This window comes from Parus major, chromosome 6 (assembly GCF_001522545.3).
Source record: "Parus major isolate Abel chromosome 6, Parus_major1.1, whole genome shotgun sequence".
In the NCBI taxonomy this organism is placed as follows: domain Eukaryota; kingdom Metazoa; phylum Chordata; class Aves; order Passeriformes; family Paridae; genus Parus; species Parus major.
Window position 1 is genome coordinate 7,889,969 of NC_031775.1, and position 13,094 is coordinate 7,903,062.

General features: G+C 38.0%; 1 protein-coding gene across 6 annotated transcripts in view; it reads left to right on the top strand.

Annotated features, from left to right (window-relative positions):
- The window catches only part of PARG (poly(ADP-ribose) glycohydrolase), a 62,926-nt gene extending 54,924 nt beyond the window's left edge, over positions 1-8,002 (top strand). For 3 of the 6 annotated variants that reach the window (XM_015632573.2, XM_033515540.1, XM_015632574.2), the window contains 3 exons: positions 454-559; positions 3,719-3,847; positions 4,597-8,002. In XM_015632573.2, the coding sequence (XP_015488059.1) occupies positions 454-559; positions 3,719-3,847; positions 4,597-4,769 (408 nt within the window). In that variant the 3' untranslated portion in view covers positions 4,770-8,002. Of the gene's footprint in view, positions 1-453; positions 560-3,718; positions 3,848-4,596 lie in introns of those variants that run through there. The other 3 variants (XR_004498091.1, XM_015632576.3, XR_004498092.1) reach the window with 3 other exon arrangements.
- Positions 8,003-13,094: the final 5,092 nt, after the last annotated feature.

Here is a 13,094-nt window from a genome sequence, read left to right on the forward strand (position 1 = left end):
ATCAGTAAATTTATGATCTGCCTACAATTTTCAGTGTATTGATTTGGTTTGGGTTTTTAAAATAAGTTATGGTAGGTCACTGCAACATTTATAAGGTGTGTTGGCTTTGCTGATGTTTTTTTATGAGGACTGATTGGTATATAAAGAAAATTTTAAGTATTGAGTTAATTTTCTGTTCAGGCTGTCCTGAAAAGTTTCCTGTAGCTGTGATGAAATGCCTAGGCCTCAGGACCTGTATTTTAATTTTTAACTTGGGTCCAAATAAGGCAAAAGTCTTCCTGCCCTAAATTTTTTTGTTATTGATGTTGAATTTGAAGGAAGACTAATGGCATATTGAAGTAGTTTGAATTTGGTATTGCTAGAAGACAATACTGATTTTTGTTATCATTTTATTGTTTGAAAATATGGCACCAGGTTGCCTCTCACATCCATCTCTGACTCTTGTACATGCAGGCCTACTGTGGCTTCTCTCGTCCCAGCGTTCCACCTCAACATCTCTCTGCAATAGCCACAGGAAACTGGGGATGTGGTGCCTTTGGAGGGGACTCCCGATTAAAAGGTAAATCATAACAATTAGTTAATGTTCAAATTAATCAAATAACTTACATTTTGATCCTGGGCCATATGTTTTTGTTCAAGTACATTTTTTGCTTTCGTTCTAGTGAATACATTTTTGCCAAGAAATGGCATTCTATAGAATTGGTTCATTAGTGCTGATCTTTAGGCCATGAGTAATGTGGCCTTAAACAATAAAAGAGCATTCTACTCTATTCTTTGTGCTTGAAACTTTTATGCTGTTTTCAGTTCAAAGATTGGGGCAAGCTTGTGATGGTGAAATGCAAGAGTTTGCAAGGACTTGTAGCACTGAAACCTTCCAAAACACAAACATGCAGCTTTAGTTTACAGAAGAACATATTCATTGCAGCTGTCAGTCATGTAAATCAGTTGACCTTTCTGGAGCAGTCTTTTTAGATTCTGCCTGAAATTCATATCTCTGCAAAGCTGTTTAAAGTACCTGGTAATTTGCAAGGCTTCACAAATTTGCTGGCAATGGATGTTTAGTTTTACTGCTTAATACATTGCTGTATGCCAGTCACTCAGTCATGCTGCTTTCTTTCCTGACTTCTCATGTTCTTTTATATTTAATTAGAGTATTTATAATGCAGCAGATATCACATGCCTACATTCATTTAAGACCTTTTCCATCAATTCAAGAAGTGATAGATCCTGACATATAAATTCATATCTTGGTTCATAAAATCCTAAATAAAAATTTACATTTTTTGTTGTTTCCAAGCATTTGGAGAGTATTTAAAATGTGCTTTTCAGAACAGCTTTAGGTAGCTACAGTGAGACAGTCATCAGGCTATCAGCTTAATTTCATTAAGAATGAAATTCATAAGGTACATATTTTTTCTCAATGCTCAATGAGTTCATGGCAGTTGTTTTTTGATTTGCATTAGATAAAATAGGCTGTCAGATGCATATCTTATCAATACCACAACTAGTAGTTACTGTAGAATCTGAGCATATTTGATTTATATTAGGAAGATTTAATAAATACTTCAGTTTGCTTAAGATTTTGTATTTGAACTGTAGTATCCCATGTATGGTTTTGTAATGTAGAAGGGATGTCAGTATGGCCATTGCTTCAGCTGCAAGTCCAGAAGCTAAGTGGAATTACATCAGCTGGGTGCAAGGGGCAAGAGAGCTCAGATCCCTCCAGACCCTGATACCACAGGCTCTGTTGCTCTTCCAGTGATGCTTCTTTCTGTATCAGTACCATGGTATACCAGTATTGTGTATCATTAATGTCCAGGAGATTGTGAAGTCTGATTCTTGACAGAAATTGTGATCCTTGTTTCATAAGATCTGTAGCAATTCAAAATAAACAGTAGGATATTTTTAATATATTTTAAAGTGAAACTGCATTGTTTGTTTGGAATGAATAATAAGATTCATTAGGTTCTGTTCCCCTATGCAAGCTAGTTAATTAGACTCTTTAAAAGCTGAACTACTGAAGCTTTACTAAATCCACAGCTGGTTCAGTAGTTTAATTAAAATATCATTCCCAGATTGAGATTAATTTCACATGTGAATCATGTAATTTATAATCTTGGCTATGGGTTTACAAGTGGTGGGGTTTTTTGATTAAGGAATGCAGTGTTTTAATAGGTCTCTGTTTAAAAATGTGCAAGATTATTGAGCTGAGCTCTGAACAGCTTTCTATTTAGCTTCCACTAGCTGGTGGTAATGCACTATGTACGCTGTTTTATTTAAAATTAATCTTTACAAAGACAATATTAATCACATTTTAATTAACTCTACTTACTGGGTAGAAAAAAGAAAAATTAATATCAGAGCTGCACCAACAGGCTCTGAAGAAAGGCTGCAGCAGATGAAGTAGTTGCTGGGGTCCATTATTTGGACTGTTGCAGTTCCCTGAAATGAACCTGTGATTGACTGGACACCTCTGTGGCACTCCAGCTTGGTAGTGCTGGCTGGTGAGAAAGCTGCACTCTTCTAAGTTTGGTGCTGCCTAAAAGGATCCTGGTTTTCTTCTTCTTCCCCTCATAGTTTCTTCTCCCCCTTCATTGTTCCTGGCTCTGTGGTCCGATGCCCTCCCTTGCCTCAGCTCTGGCTCTTAGCAAGCCCTTCACTCTGCCAATTCAGCTGCTGTTCTAGCAGCAAACAATTAGCTTTTATTCTTCATCTATAACTTTTCTGCCAGTTTGGTGAATGGAATTGACACAATGTCTGGTGAACATCAGTTGCACCAGAGAGCTGCAGAGAAGTCAGAAGCTGGGTGAGAAGTGGACCAGAGCTACTTTCTCCAATTGCAGTGGGTCATTAGCTTGGCTCAGCAGCCCTATTGAATAGTCCAGATGATTTCTCAAGGTGAATCTTCAAAAAACTGTTTCCAAGATAGGAAACATTTTTCTTTCTTTTGCATATAGAGGGACAAAGTCTGTGTATATTGTAATGTTAGCTGTTGGCAGAACTTGGGATGCATCTTGAACCAATGAGTTTGACAGAAAGCTGGAAGTTAAATAACATGAACTGCATTGCTGACATCACCCCTCACAGGTCAGAATAAGCCATCGTATTCCACGCTGCATACTTCTACTGTAGGTATTATGGACACCTTAAATTGTGCAGGAAGAGGCTGCAGAACCACAGTTCTTCTCTTGGAGCTAAAAGTTGGGTCAGCTCTCACTTTCCATAGCTTACCTAGTGAAAGGATTGGCTCCATTCCTTCTTACAGGTGGCACAGAATGGAAATTACCAAGTGCTCATGGATGCTTTTTACCCCACTGTCTGTGGCTGTATGGGCAGCTCAAACCAGGATGGAAGGTGCTGCTCTGTTGCCTTCTGCTGCCACAGGCATTTATTGGCCAATTAATGGCTGCATGCTGCTTGGGGGCAGACATGGACCAAAATAAACCCCTGTCAGTTTTAAGCACATTGTTTATCTGGAAGTAAGGGTGGATGTCACTAACAGCTCTAGCAGAGTGCTTCAACAGTTTTGACCTGCAGTGCCCAGCGTTCTTTATTTAAAAAATGGAAGTAATACTTACCTACTGGTTGTTTGTTCTGCTTTGCACTATCCACGTGGAAATGGATGCTGTGGTTGCTTGCTGTAAACTTAAGCTGTTTTTTTTCCTTCAGCAAATTGTTTTATCATGTATTTATGTGTAATCTTTTTTCATTGTTTCAGCCTTAATTCAGATATTGGCAGCTGCTGAGGCTGGACGTGATATTGTTTATTTTACCTTTGGAGATGTGGAGCTGATGCGGGACATTTACAGCATGCATACTTTTCTCTGTGAGAAGGGCCAAACTATTGGTGAGCAAAAGGAAATCTTTGGGCACAAAAGAGACATAACTGTCTTTTTAAGTAGAAATTTACCAATACCAACTCTCACCACTAGGTCCTGAACATGAGGAAATGGGTCTTGGTTTATTTGTACCTGTTTTCAGAATGGGGAATTTCTGATTCGGGATCTACTGCACAGTGCTAATCAGTTAGAAGACTTCTAAAAGCATTTCTGATTCACTTAGGAGTCATGCTGTAGAATTTGAAAAATACAGATACATGTGCAAAAGGTTTTGATGTAACTCAGTAATGCTTTGAAAAGGGAAAAGCTGCTTAGGCATTCTTGATATAAATTTATCTTCCAGTGGTTCTGGTCTTGATCTGGTCTTGATGCTGCTAGATGTGGTGTGACATGTTATCCAGTTGCAATACTAGAAAAGCACTTCCATTGTCCTACTGTAATTGTTCTGTGTCTTTTAATTTCTGGGCCAGAAGCACAAAGCTGGGTAATTGGCAATACATTTGTAAGTAATGTCTATGCAAGCCAACTGTTAGGATAGCTTGTGCAGGAAGTTGAGGGAGCCTATCCTATGTTCTGAATAACCTGTCGACATTGCCATTACACAGTGGTTTGCCTCCACTGTCACTGCTTCATTTGGAGATGTTTCTAGCCACTATTTCAGTGTGCATGTGCATTTCTAGCCTTCCTTTGCAATCATACTTTGCTCATATGGCATGTTCTTACATGATGCTTAATGATTTCTTTTTGATTTTTGAAGGGGACATTTATAGGCTGTTGCTGAGATACTACAATGAACAATGCAGAAACTCTTCTACTTCAGGACCAGATATCAAGCTGTACTCTTTCATATACAACACCATTGAGTCCTATGCAGATTCTACTGATGATGATGACGAGGAAGAAGAAAAAGGGTTGTGTTTTGAAGATTAAAAGAAATGTATTTGATCAGAATGTTTATCTCCTCCCACTGGTATATTGTGTGAATTGCTGGACATAATGAATGAGCTGGCTTAATTTATATTGACTGCGTTGGTAGTTATGTATAACACTCAAACAAAAAACCCCACAAACAGCTTTGAGAGTCAAGATTTATTTGTTTGATGGTTTCATACATGAAAACCTTGTTTATGTGTGTACAGAAAAAACTCTTTGGTAAGTCAGGTTTGTGTTATACCTTGTTAAGTAGAATATTTTGGTACACATGTATATTTCACTCGAGATTACTGAAAAACTTTAGATTTCCCTGTACTCCTTTGCCTTTATTTTTCAGAGCTCTTATGTAGACTTCTCACAGAGGCTTAGAGCTGGAGTACAGACAGCTGTGTAACTCCTCGGATGATGTTAGAGAGAAGCATTTTAATGATTGCTGAAAATTGTCATAATCTTTAAGAGTGCCAAGGTACCACCAGTGTTCTTACCAAAGTTTTTATCATTTAACTTAAAATGTCCTGGGTCTAATTTATTTTTTTAATAAATGGTTAAAAATTGAAAAGTTCTGGGGGAGCCAAGAATGTATTTCACAACTGCAGGGTCTTTACTAAATTAGACATAAAAGTTAGCATGAAAAAGTAGAGAAAAAACAACAAGAGTGGGAAAATCAGAAATGTGACCAAAGCTGGAAGCAGAGGGAAAGATTTTCACGTGAAACTCTTCAATACCATTTTGTTGGTGCTGTTACCACATTGAACAAGGTCTTTGACACATTAGTCTATTGGAAGTTTCTCAAGGTTCAGTGCTGTTGGCAATATTTGAGTTAAGGTCTGTTAGTTGTGTTTATATTGTCATATCAGTTCTCCCTTATCTCAGTATGCATGTATGTGAGTATAAGATCCCCATGGGATATGTGAGTGAGGAAACAAATCACGTATCAGTGGGAGGAAAGCCTACAGGCTACAGATAAGAACATGAGGTCTTGTTAGGAGTTTCTGCCTGTGTCATTTTAGACATGGGAATAACAATGAAGAGCTGGCAAAACGTGTAAAACCCGTGCTTTTACTACCTGTGAATACCAAATTAGTGTTGCTGTAGTACATTAATAGTTTACACAAAACTGCAGATACATCTGTGATAAAACTTTTTCAGGTCTATGTACAGGGGAAATCCAGTGATACTTTTGTCTATTTGTAGTTTAAGCCCAGTTTAAGTTTCAGCCCTGATTCCTAAGTTTAACCTCTTCTGTGTTAGATTTTTTTTTTGTCTGTCATAGTTGCTATTACAAGTTAGCAATACAAGTAAAAACTGCAGCAGGAAATGTAGTGACCTAAGTTTCTAAATCAATGAATCCTTTTGAGTTATGTCAGATAAAGCTCTCCAAGCCTCAAACACACCATGGTAATTAAATGCTAGAAGCTGTTGCCAGTCTGGCTCAGAATAAATCACTCACTGCTTGATCTGCTCTGGGGGAAGCAACAGGAAAGAGTCTGGGTCATTTATAAACACCTTCAGGGTGCTGTACCTTGGCATTAATTCTAAGTGGGCAGCTTGCAGGTGTGTTACTTGGGAAATGAGGGACACACAAGTTTCTTCCTGTTCTTCCCACCAGCTGTAGCTTTCTCCACCCCCATCCATTAAAAGGAAGAGATTTTGGCTAGAATTTCAGGCTTTTTTCTGTTTGCAACCTGTGTCCTCAGATTTAGCAGAAGTCTTTTCTCCTGCTCTTAGTGTTTCAGTGTTGGCTCAGATTCTACAATAGGAATAACTGTTTTATTAGCTCTTATTTGGGCATTTAGGTTCAAGTTACGATAGTGCTTCTAGATGTATTGCCGATTATAGATATACCCTGTGAATTATGACAAGTAATGGAAAACTGGTGCTATCAGCCAAACCTTTTTCACCTTACTACTCAGGATCTCATATAGAAGAGATTAACAGAATTTGTTCCTAAACAACTGGAAAAAATACAACAAAAAGCTTTAGATTGCTAGAAATTACCTCCCCCTTATTATATATAAATACTTCTTCATTAGTGCAATATTGTCATTGTGAGGAGTGATTGGTCAGGTATGAAAAAAGTACCAAAATATGATGGAATTAAATTCTACTTCAGCTGTAGAAACAGAAAAATTTAACTTTGGAGAGATTCTCTTATGATCATATTATAGGTATGCAGTTAAAAAAGTTCTTGCAGTGTCAAATGCTTCCAGGATAATCCTAGTCTTTTATGCAGTCTGTTGTTTCAGTGAGTACTGAGCATTTTCTAATATGAGGAAGAATGCCTTTTGTTTGAGATCATTCATTAGGATATGTTTACCATGCTTTTTTCTCTTGTGAATTATGCTTGTATGGACAGGAACAAAGAAAAATAACTACTTTTTCATTTCATGTGTTGTCTGAATAACATAAGTGATATATCCTGGATTCTGTGGTGTGTTCCTGATCTTGTAAAGGGCAGCATTGTAAGAATGCTTTGAATGTGATTTTGATCACAGTCAGGCTGAAGATTATTTTGTTGTTGTTGTTTGTTTTGGGTTTTTTTAAAGCAAAATAGCCCAGAATTAGTTAACAGTGGTGTTACATTCCCATGATGTTCTAATTCAGTAAAAAGCTGAACTGCCCAGATTGCTGCATGTCAGCCCAATATGTGCTCTACATCTTTCTTTTTCTCCCCACCCACCACTCCCCATTTCCAAACTCCTTTAGCTGGCAATGCCTTCAGTGCTCGGGGGAAGCAGAGTGGAATGGAGATGCCAGTGATCTCCTTGTGCAGCCTAGAAAGCTTCAGTTTCACTCTTCCAGAAACCTGGTGATGGAGTATTCTGGGTTTGGGATTTTTTATTATATTAGGGATGTTTGCTGTATGATTTCCAATAAAAATAGACTTCCTACCAAAACTTTTGTTTTGAACTTTTTAGCAGCTAAATTGAATGCTTAAAATGAAACAACAAGCAGTCATGTCGATTGCAATGTTGTCTCATAGTCAAGTTTGGTGTCTGAGCACTTCTGTTGTTCTACAGCTCTTGCACCTAAATTTCTCTGTTTTGAGGTTTCCTTATCCCATGAGGCATATCCAATACTGTATATATTAATTTATAAACTGTTGAAGTGTTGCTGACATTCTTCTAAACTTACAGTTTATGCACCATTATATTGTATTGATTTTTCTGGATCTGTATGCTAATGTTTACATAATTTTGTAGGAATACAATTAAAAAATTCTGACTGAAGCCATGTTGTGTAATTTGTCACTTAATATGCTTTCCAGGACAGAAGAATTCCAGCACATTTGAATGCACAGGGCATAATACTGCGAATAGTTACAATAGTAAATTGACACATTACACAGAGCTGAGAAATTTATTCTTCCTGTACAGTATTGTGAGGTTGCTTCTGTCTGCATAGCAATGTAAAATACAATTAGCTACTCTAAATTGGATGGGTGTCAGTGGGAGTGTGAGGTTTCATCTGCATGTGCAGATATTCTGATGTTCCCAAACTTTTGATAAGCAAGTAGATGTTGGATTATTCATTAAACTTCATGAAGGAAATGTCACTAAATAAAAGCAAATAACTCCCTAAAATATATAAATATTTAACATGTTGTATAAGGGTTTTTATGGTTTGTAAGAGTTGGGCTAAGATCCTCCTAAATAGAACCATTTCAAACTTGTTCCAAAATGTTGTTTTAAGACAGTAAGGAATTAAATTTTTTAGCTTTACAGGAAATTAGGATAAAGATATAATTTGATTTTCCCTAAGGTTTTATATGTAGTTGTGCTTATGATGTTTGCATTGTTGATACTAAGGGATTTCATCCATCAAACAGCAGCAATGGAAACAAGAATGGTGACCAACAGACACGTCTGGGGGAGCAGGAGTGAGCAGGTTGGTCGTGGGTGAGCAGGAAGCTTCCTGCACTGTGCCTAGATAACTCTGCTCATGGAAATAGCCAGAGGGATCCCATTTTCACAAGCAGTGTTTGGCTGATTTCTGGATGAGCTGGATGGGCTTTGGTTGAGTGACAACTGGGAAGGGAGAGAAGGGTTGATGCCCTTCATGTACCTTGGAAGTCCCAGGTGCAGGGGAGACAGAAGGTGCTCCGGTTGTGCTGCTGCAGTGCAGAAGCAGCTGCCAGTCTGTCCCAAGCTTTCTGATCTCACTGTAACCAGCAAACACCCTCAGGAATACACTTTGTTAATTCTTAAAAGCAACCACAGCCTGTGAGGTAACCCTGAGGATAAAGCACAATTCCAAGGGCTGCTTCACCATGGACTTTCCCTCGTTTTCTCCATTGTTTTCCCACCTCTGTCAGTGTTTGGTCAGAGGAATCCCAAACCACCTGAGTTTCACAACTTTTCATGTTTGTGTTCACAGTCTGCATCCTCTGATTCTGAGCAGCTTTCTATGACAGAAGGATGGACAGATGGATGTCAGACCTTGGGATTCCAAAAGCTGTTACAGACTCTGTCAGGTTCACTGAGGTAATTGTTTATTAGCCAGTGTAGGGTGATGCAATGTTTGCTCTGGATGGATGACTTGGGTTTTTTCTTTCTTTTTTTAATTTTTTTTTTTTTAATATCTGCATAAAGTCATCTTTTTCTGTTTTTTGGCACCTCTGTGACAAGAGTGAGAACATCCATAAAATCATGGAGACTACAAGATACAACAGCTGTCTGAAATGGTTGGGTTTTTTAAGCTCAGAATTGTGTATTTATGATCTTGTTTTGTGCTAACAGTGTTTCATGCTCATTTATCATTGCTTAAGTGAGTGTGACCTAGAAGTTGCATAGGAGGTATTTGTCACTGATAACTCCATTACAGCAATACCATCAATTTCTGCTGAGCTGAGCTGTCAGCCAGGCTTTCATTGCGTGGTCCTGGTAAGTGGCACTTGGTCCTCAGTTAAAGGAGGCACTGGTGTGTTCCACATCCTCTTGGTACACTGTGGGATGTGTGTGGGTGTGTGCACACTGTGCTGTGCATGCACACACATTGAAGAAGCTTTAAAGAATATGCCATGAACTGGAGTGAGGATCATTGCTAATGTAACTTATCAGCTGTAAATCTGAAGCAGGGGACAGGAACCTAGAAAGAGATTGTGCTGTCTTTACAAGCTGGCTGTGCTTGCTGGCTCTGTGGTATGCACAGTTCACACACCTCAGCCTTCTGCAATCAGCTGCCTCTCCCTGATGGATTGCATTGAAAACTCTTTGCATAGCTGATGTGCCTAAAAATAACAAGACAGGTTTTTGTGCTGTGGTTTTAATTAATTAATTAATAGTAAATTGAACAGATGATATTAAAAATAGGAGTTTTTTTTTTTTTCCCTTTATTTTTAATTGTTGAATAGCTAAGAGGACCACTTTGCTGTTCAAAAAGTTCATTCCCTTTTCTAAAGGGAATACAATGAAGGTGTTTCTCCATTGGGTGTAAAACAGTAAGAGTATGCCAGTAAAGATTACTGAAAAGCCTCATCTCCTTCTGCCCAAGTGATAAACATTGTTTTGTGTAAATCTTCTCTTGAAAATTCATGTAACATGCAGATAAGAACTTTCTCTGTACAGAACTTTCCACAGAGGCTTTGCCTGTTCTGCTCTCAGTTGTTTCCACTTGGAAGGCCCAGTTCAGTAACATCTTTTCTTGCTTACTTTTTAGTGATGCCTTCTGTAAATGACTGGAATTTTTATACCTACTGCAACTGCTTCCTTTTGTAATTAATATTATCAAAGTGAGATTCTGCACATATAAAAGCTTAATATGCTAAATAGGAAGGTAACAAAGGACCAGTGAGACAGGTTTGTTTTAAAAATCCATGTTTAGACTTAACAAGAAACAAGAATGCAGTACCACACATGATGCTACCAGTTTGGATCCAAGACATCCGTATGTGTGTTGGCATCTAATCATTGTCCCTATGCAAATCCTGAACTTTCATTCCAAGGCTGTTTTTGTAGGAAGACAGTAATGACAAATTACAAACTGTTTGTTTTAATATAACCATATGTCATCACTTCTTTAATATGTCTGACCTTAGCTAAATGTTACAGGCATTATGGGTGTTTTTGCTTGAAAGGACAATATTTGCTAGCTTTTATAAACTGTAATTTACACTCAGAACAACATCTGGAGTGCATGAGGAATTAAACCCCTATAAATCCTGTCTGCTTGTGCTCTTATGGCTTTTGAACATCTGAAATCTTTTCAGGGTGGTGGAGTGTTCTAGGAGGCTACAGGGGAGAACTGCCATCTTGCTCAGAGACAGTGCTTTCACCTTTCTTTTACACTCACTTGATGGAGACAGAAAATTATTTTGATTGATGGGGAACTGTTACATTTATACTCAGAAATTGCTAATAGTATCTGTTAAAAAAATAAACCAGGAAAGCAAAAACAGAATCAGGGACAAACTTCAATGTTTTCACATATATTACAGTATTCATATTCATGCTCTCTAAATGTGATGCTTAGATTATCTCAGAAATCATCATGAAGACCAGCTGTAAGTGGGGGCAGGAATGTATGTTCCCAATTAGCCTTTAGTTTCAAAAACTGATGTTGTAGTTTTAGTTGCAAAAAGGTCAGAAACACTTTCAGGAGGCAATGATTTTTGTTTGTGTTCCCATTTGCTGGGTTGCCATCTCCCATGTGTTGGTGTCCAAGCAGAAAGACCTGTATGTGTTTCCTTTGGTTCCTGTTTGATTGATGTTTTTTATTTGTGAAAGACTGTCCTGACTGTATCCTGACAGTAGTCTTGCTTTTCTTACAGGGGAGAAAAAACACAAGGGTAATGTTTCTCTGAAAACACCAGTGTGAGCTCTGACCATAAGTGTCTGAGTAAGTCATGTCTGTTTTGGAGCTGTGTGGGGAAACGACAAAGTTAAGCACCTTGCCTGTCTAGAATCTTGCAGCTTTAGAGTTGGAATAAGAAAAATATGGAAAACTTCCTCCAGCCTGCCTGGTTGGTTCAAGTTGTTTCTATTTGTGTACCTGGAACACCAGAGAGTAGGTTTACAGTGAACTGTTTCTGTGGGCTTGTGCATCTTCATCAGTAACAATGTTCCCATATTAATGGGGTCCTCTTGTGACAGTGAATAAGCAGGCCAGTGAGGAGCTGGATCCATGTGTAGAGAAGGCAGGGTGTCCCCTCTGGCACTCTTGGCCTTGCAGAACTGACCAGGGGGAAAAGCACTATATTAAAGATCTTTTCCCAGGAGTTTAACCCGCTCCACTCTTGTGGATTCATCTCTTGTGCTGTTTCTACATCAGGTGTTGCCTGTAAAGGGATGCTTAGGAAAGTTCATGATCCTGAGCTGTGTGAATTATCACTAAGCAGAGAGAAATTTTATTTACTTCCATTTGAAAGGAGAGGGAGCTAATTCAAATTAATGAATTAATTGTGTCCACTTAAGATTTAGATGTAGTTTGTTACATCTGCTTTAGAGATTCTTCAGAAGAATCCTCTTCCATGGCCTTGCATCAGTGAGGACTTGGCTTCTCTGCACACGTACAACTGCCTTTCAGCTGGAAGTTGATGGGAAGTGCTGAATTTACTCTTTTTTTTTTCATTCATCAAAGCATCTTGGCATACCAGATGCAATAAAAGTAGTGTATAGATCAAAGTGTTTCATCATGGCACAAAGGTAATTTTGCCAAGATTTGAAGACTTACCTTTTCAGAATTAAAGGTTAAGAAAATTGCTGTGAATAGCTAAATCCTGTTATTGAATAATGACAAAATTTTCTTTAATGTACTAGGAATTGATTGCATCTAAACCAAAATGTCGTGAAAATAAATTAAGGTAATTGTAAGTGTTTTATACCCTTTATATAAAGGATAAGGTCCTAAAAATTGTGTTTTCAAATCCAGAGTTACGTCTCTCTTCAGAATGCCTGCACTGTTAGGTAATTATCTCATTGCAGTTTTAAGTCATTATTTTGCCTGTTGCCTGAGGAATTTTACAGCAGAGCAGTATTAATAAGATGCCAGGAGAACAAATTTCATAAATTAATCTCTGTCATAAATTGAACTTATATAAACAAAGTGACATTTTCATTCATAATTAAATGACCTGCAGCAAATGTAGGTCAGGAGTGAAGGGATGTTTGATTTTACATTCTGTGGAAAATCAAAATATCTGCATTTTGAGGAGAAAGGTGAGAAAAAATACAGTCAGTGTCATCTGGACATGGATTGAGCATACCACAACTTTGAGAAAATGAGGTTCCTTATTAATCCATATTGTAAATCTCGGCTAAGTGCCATTTAGACTTTACTGTTGGTGATGACAATTCCCTGAGTATTCAGATGAAGAAAAAAGAC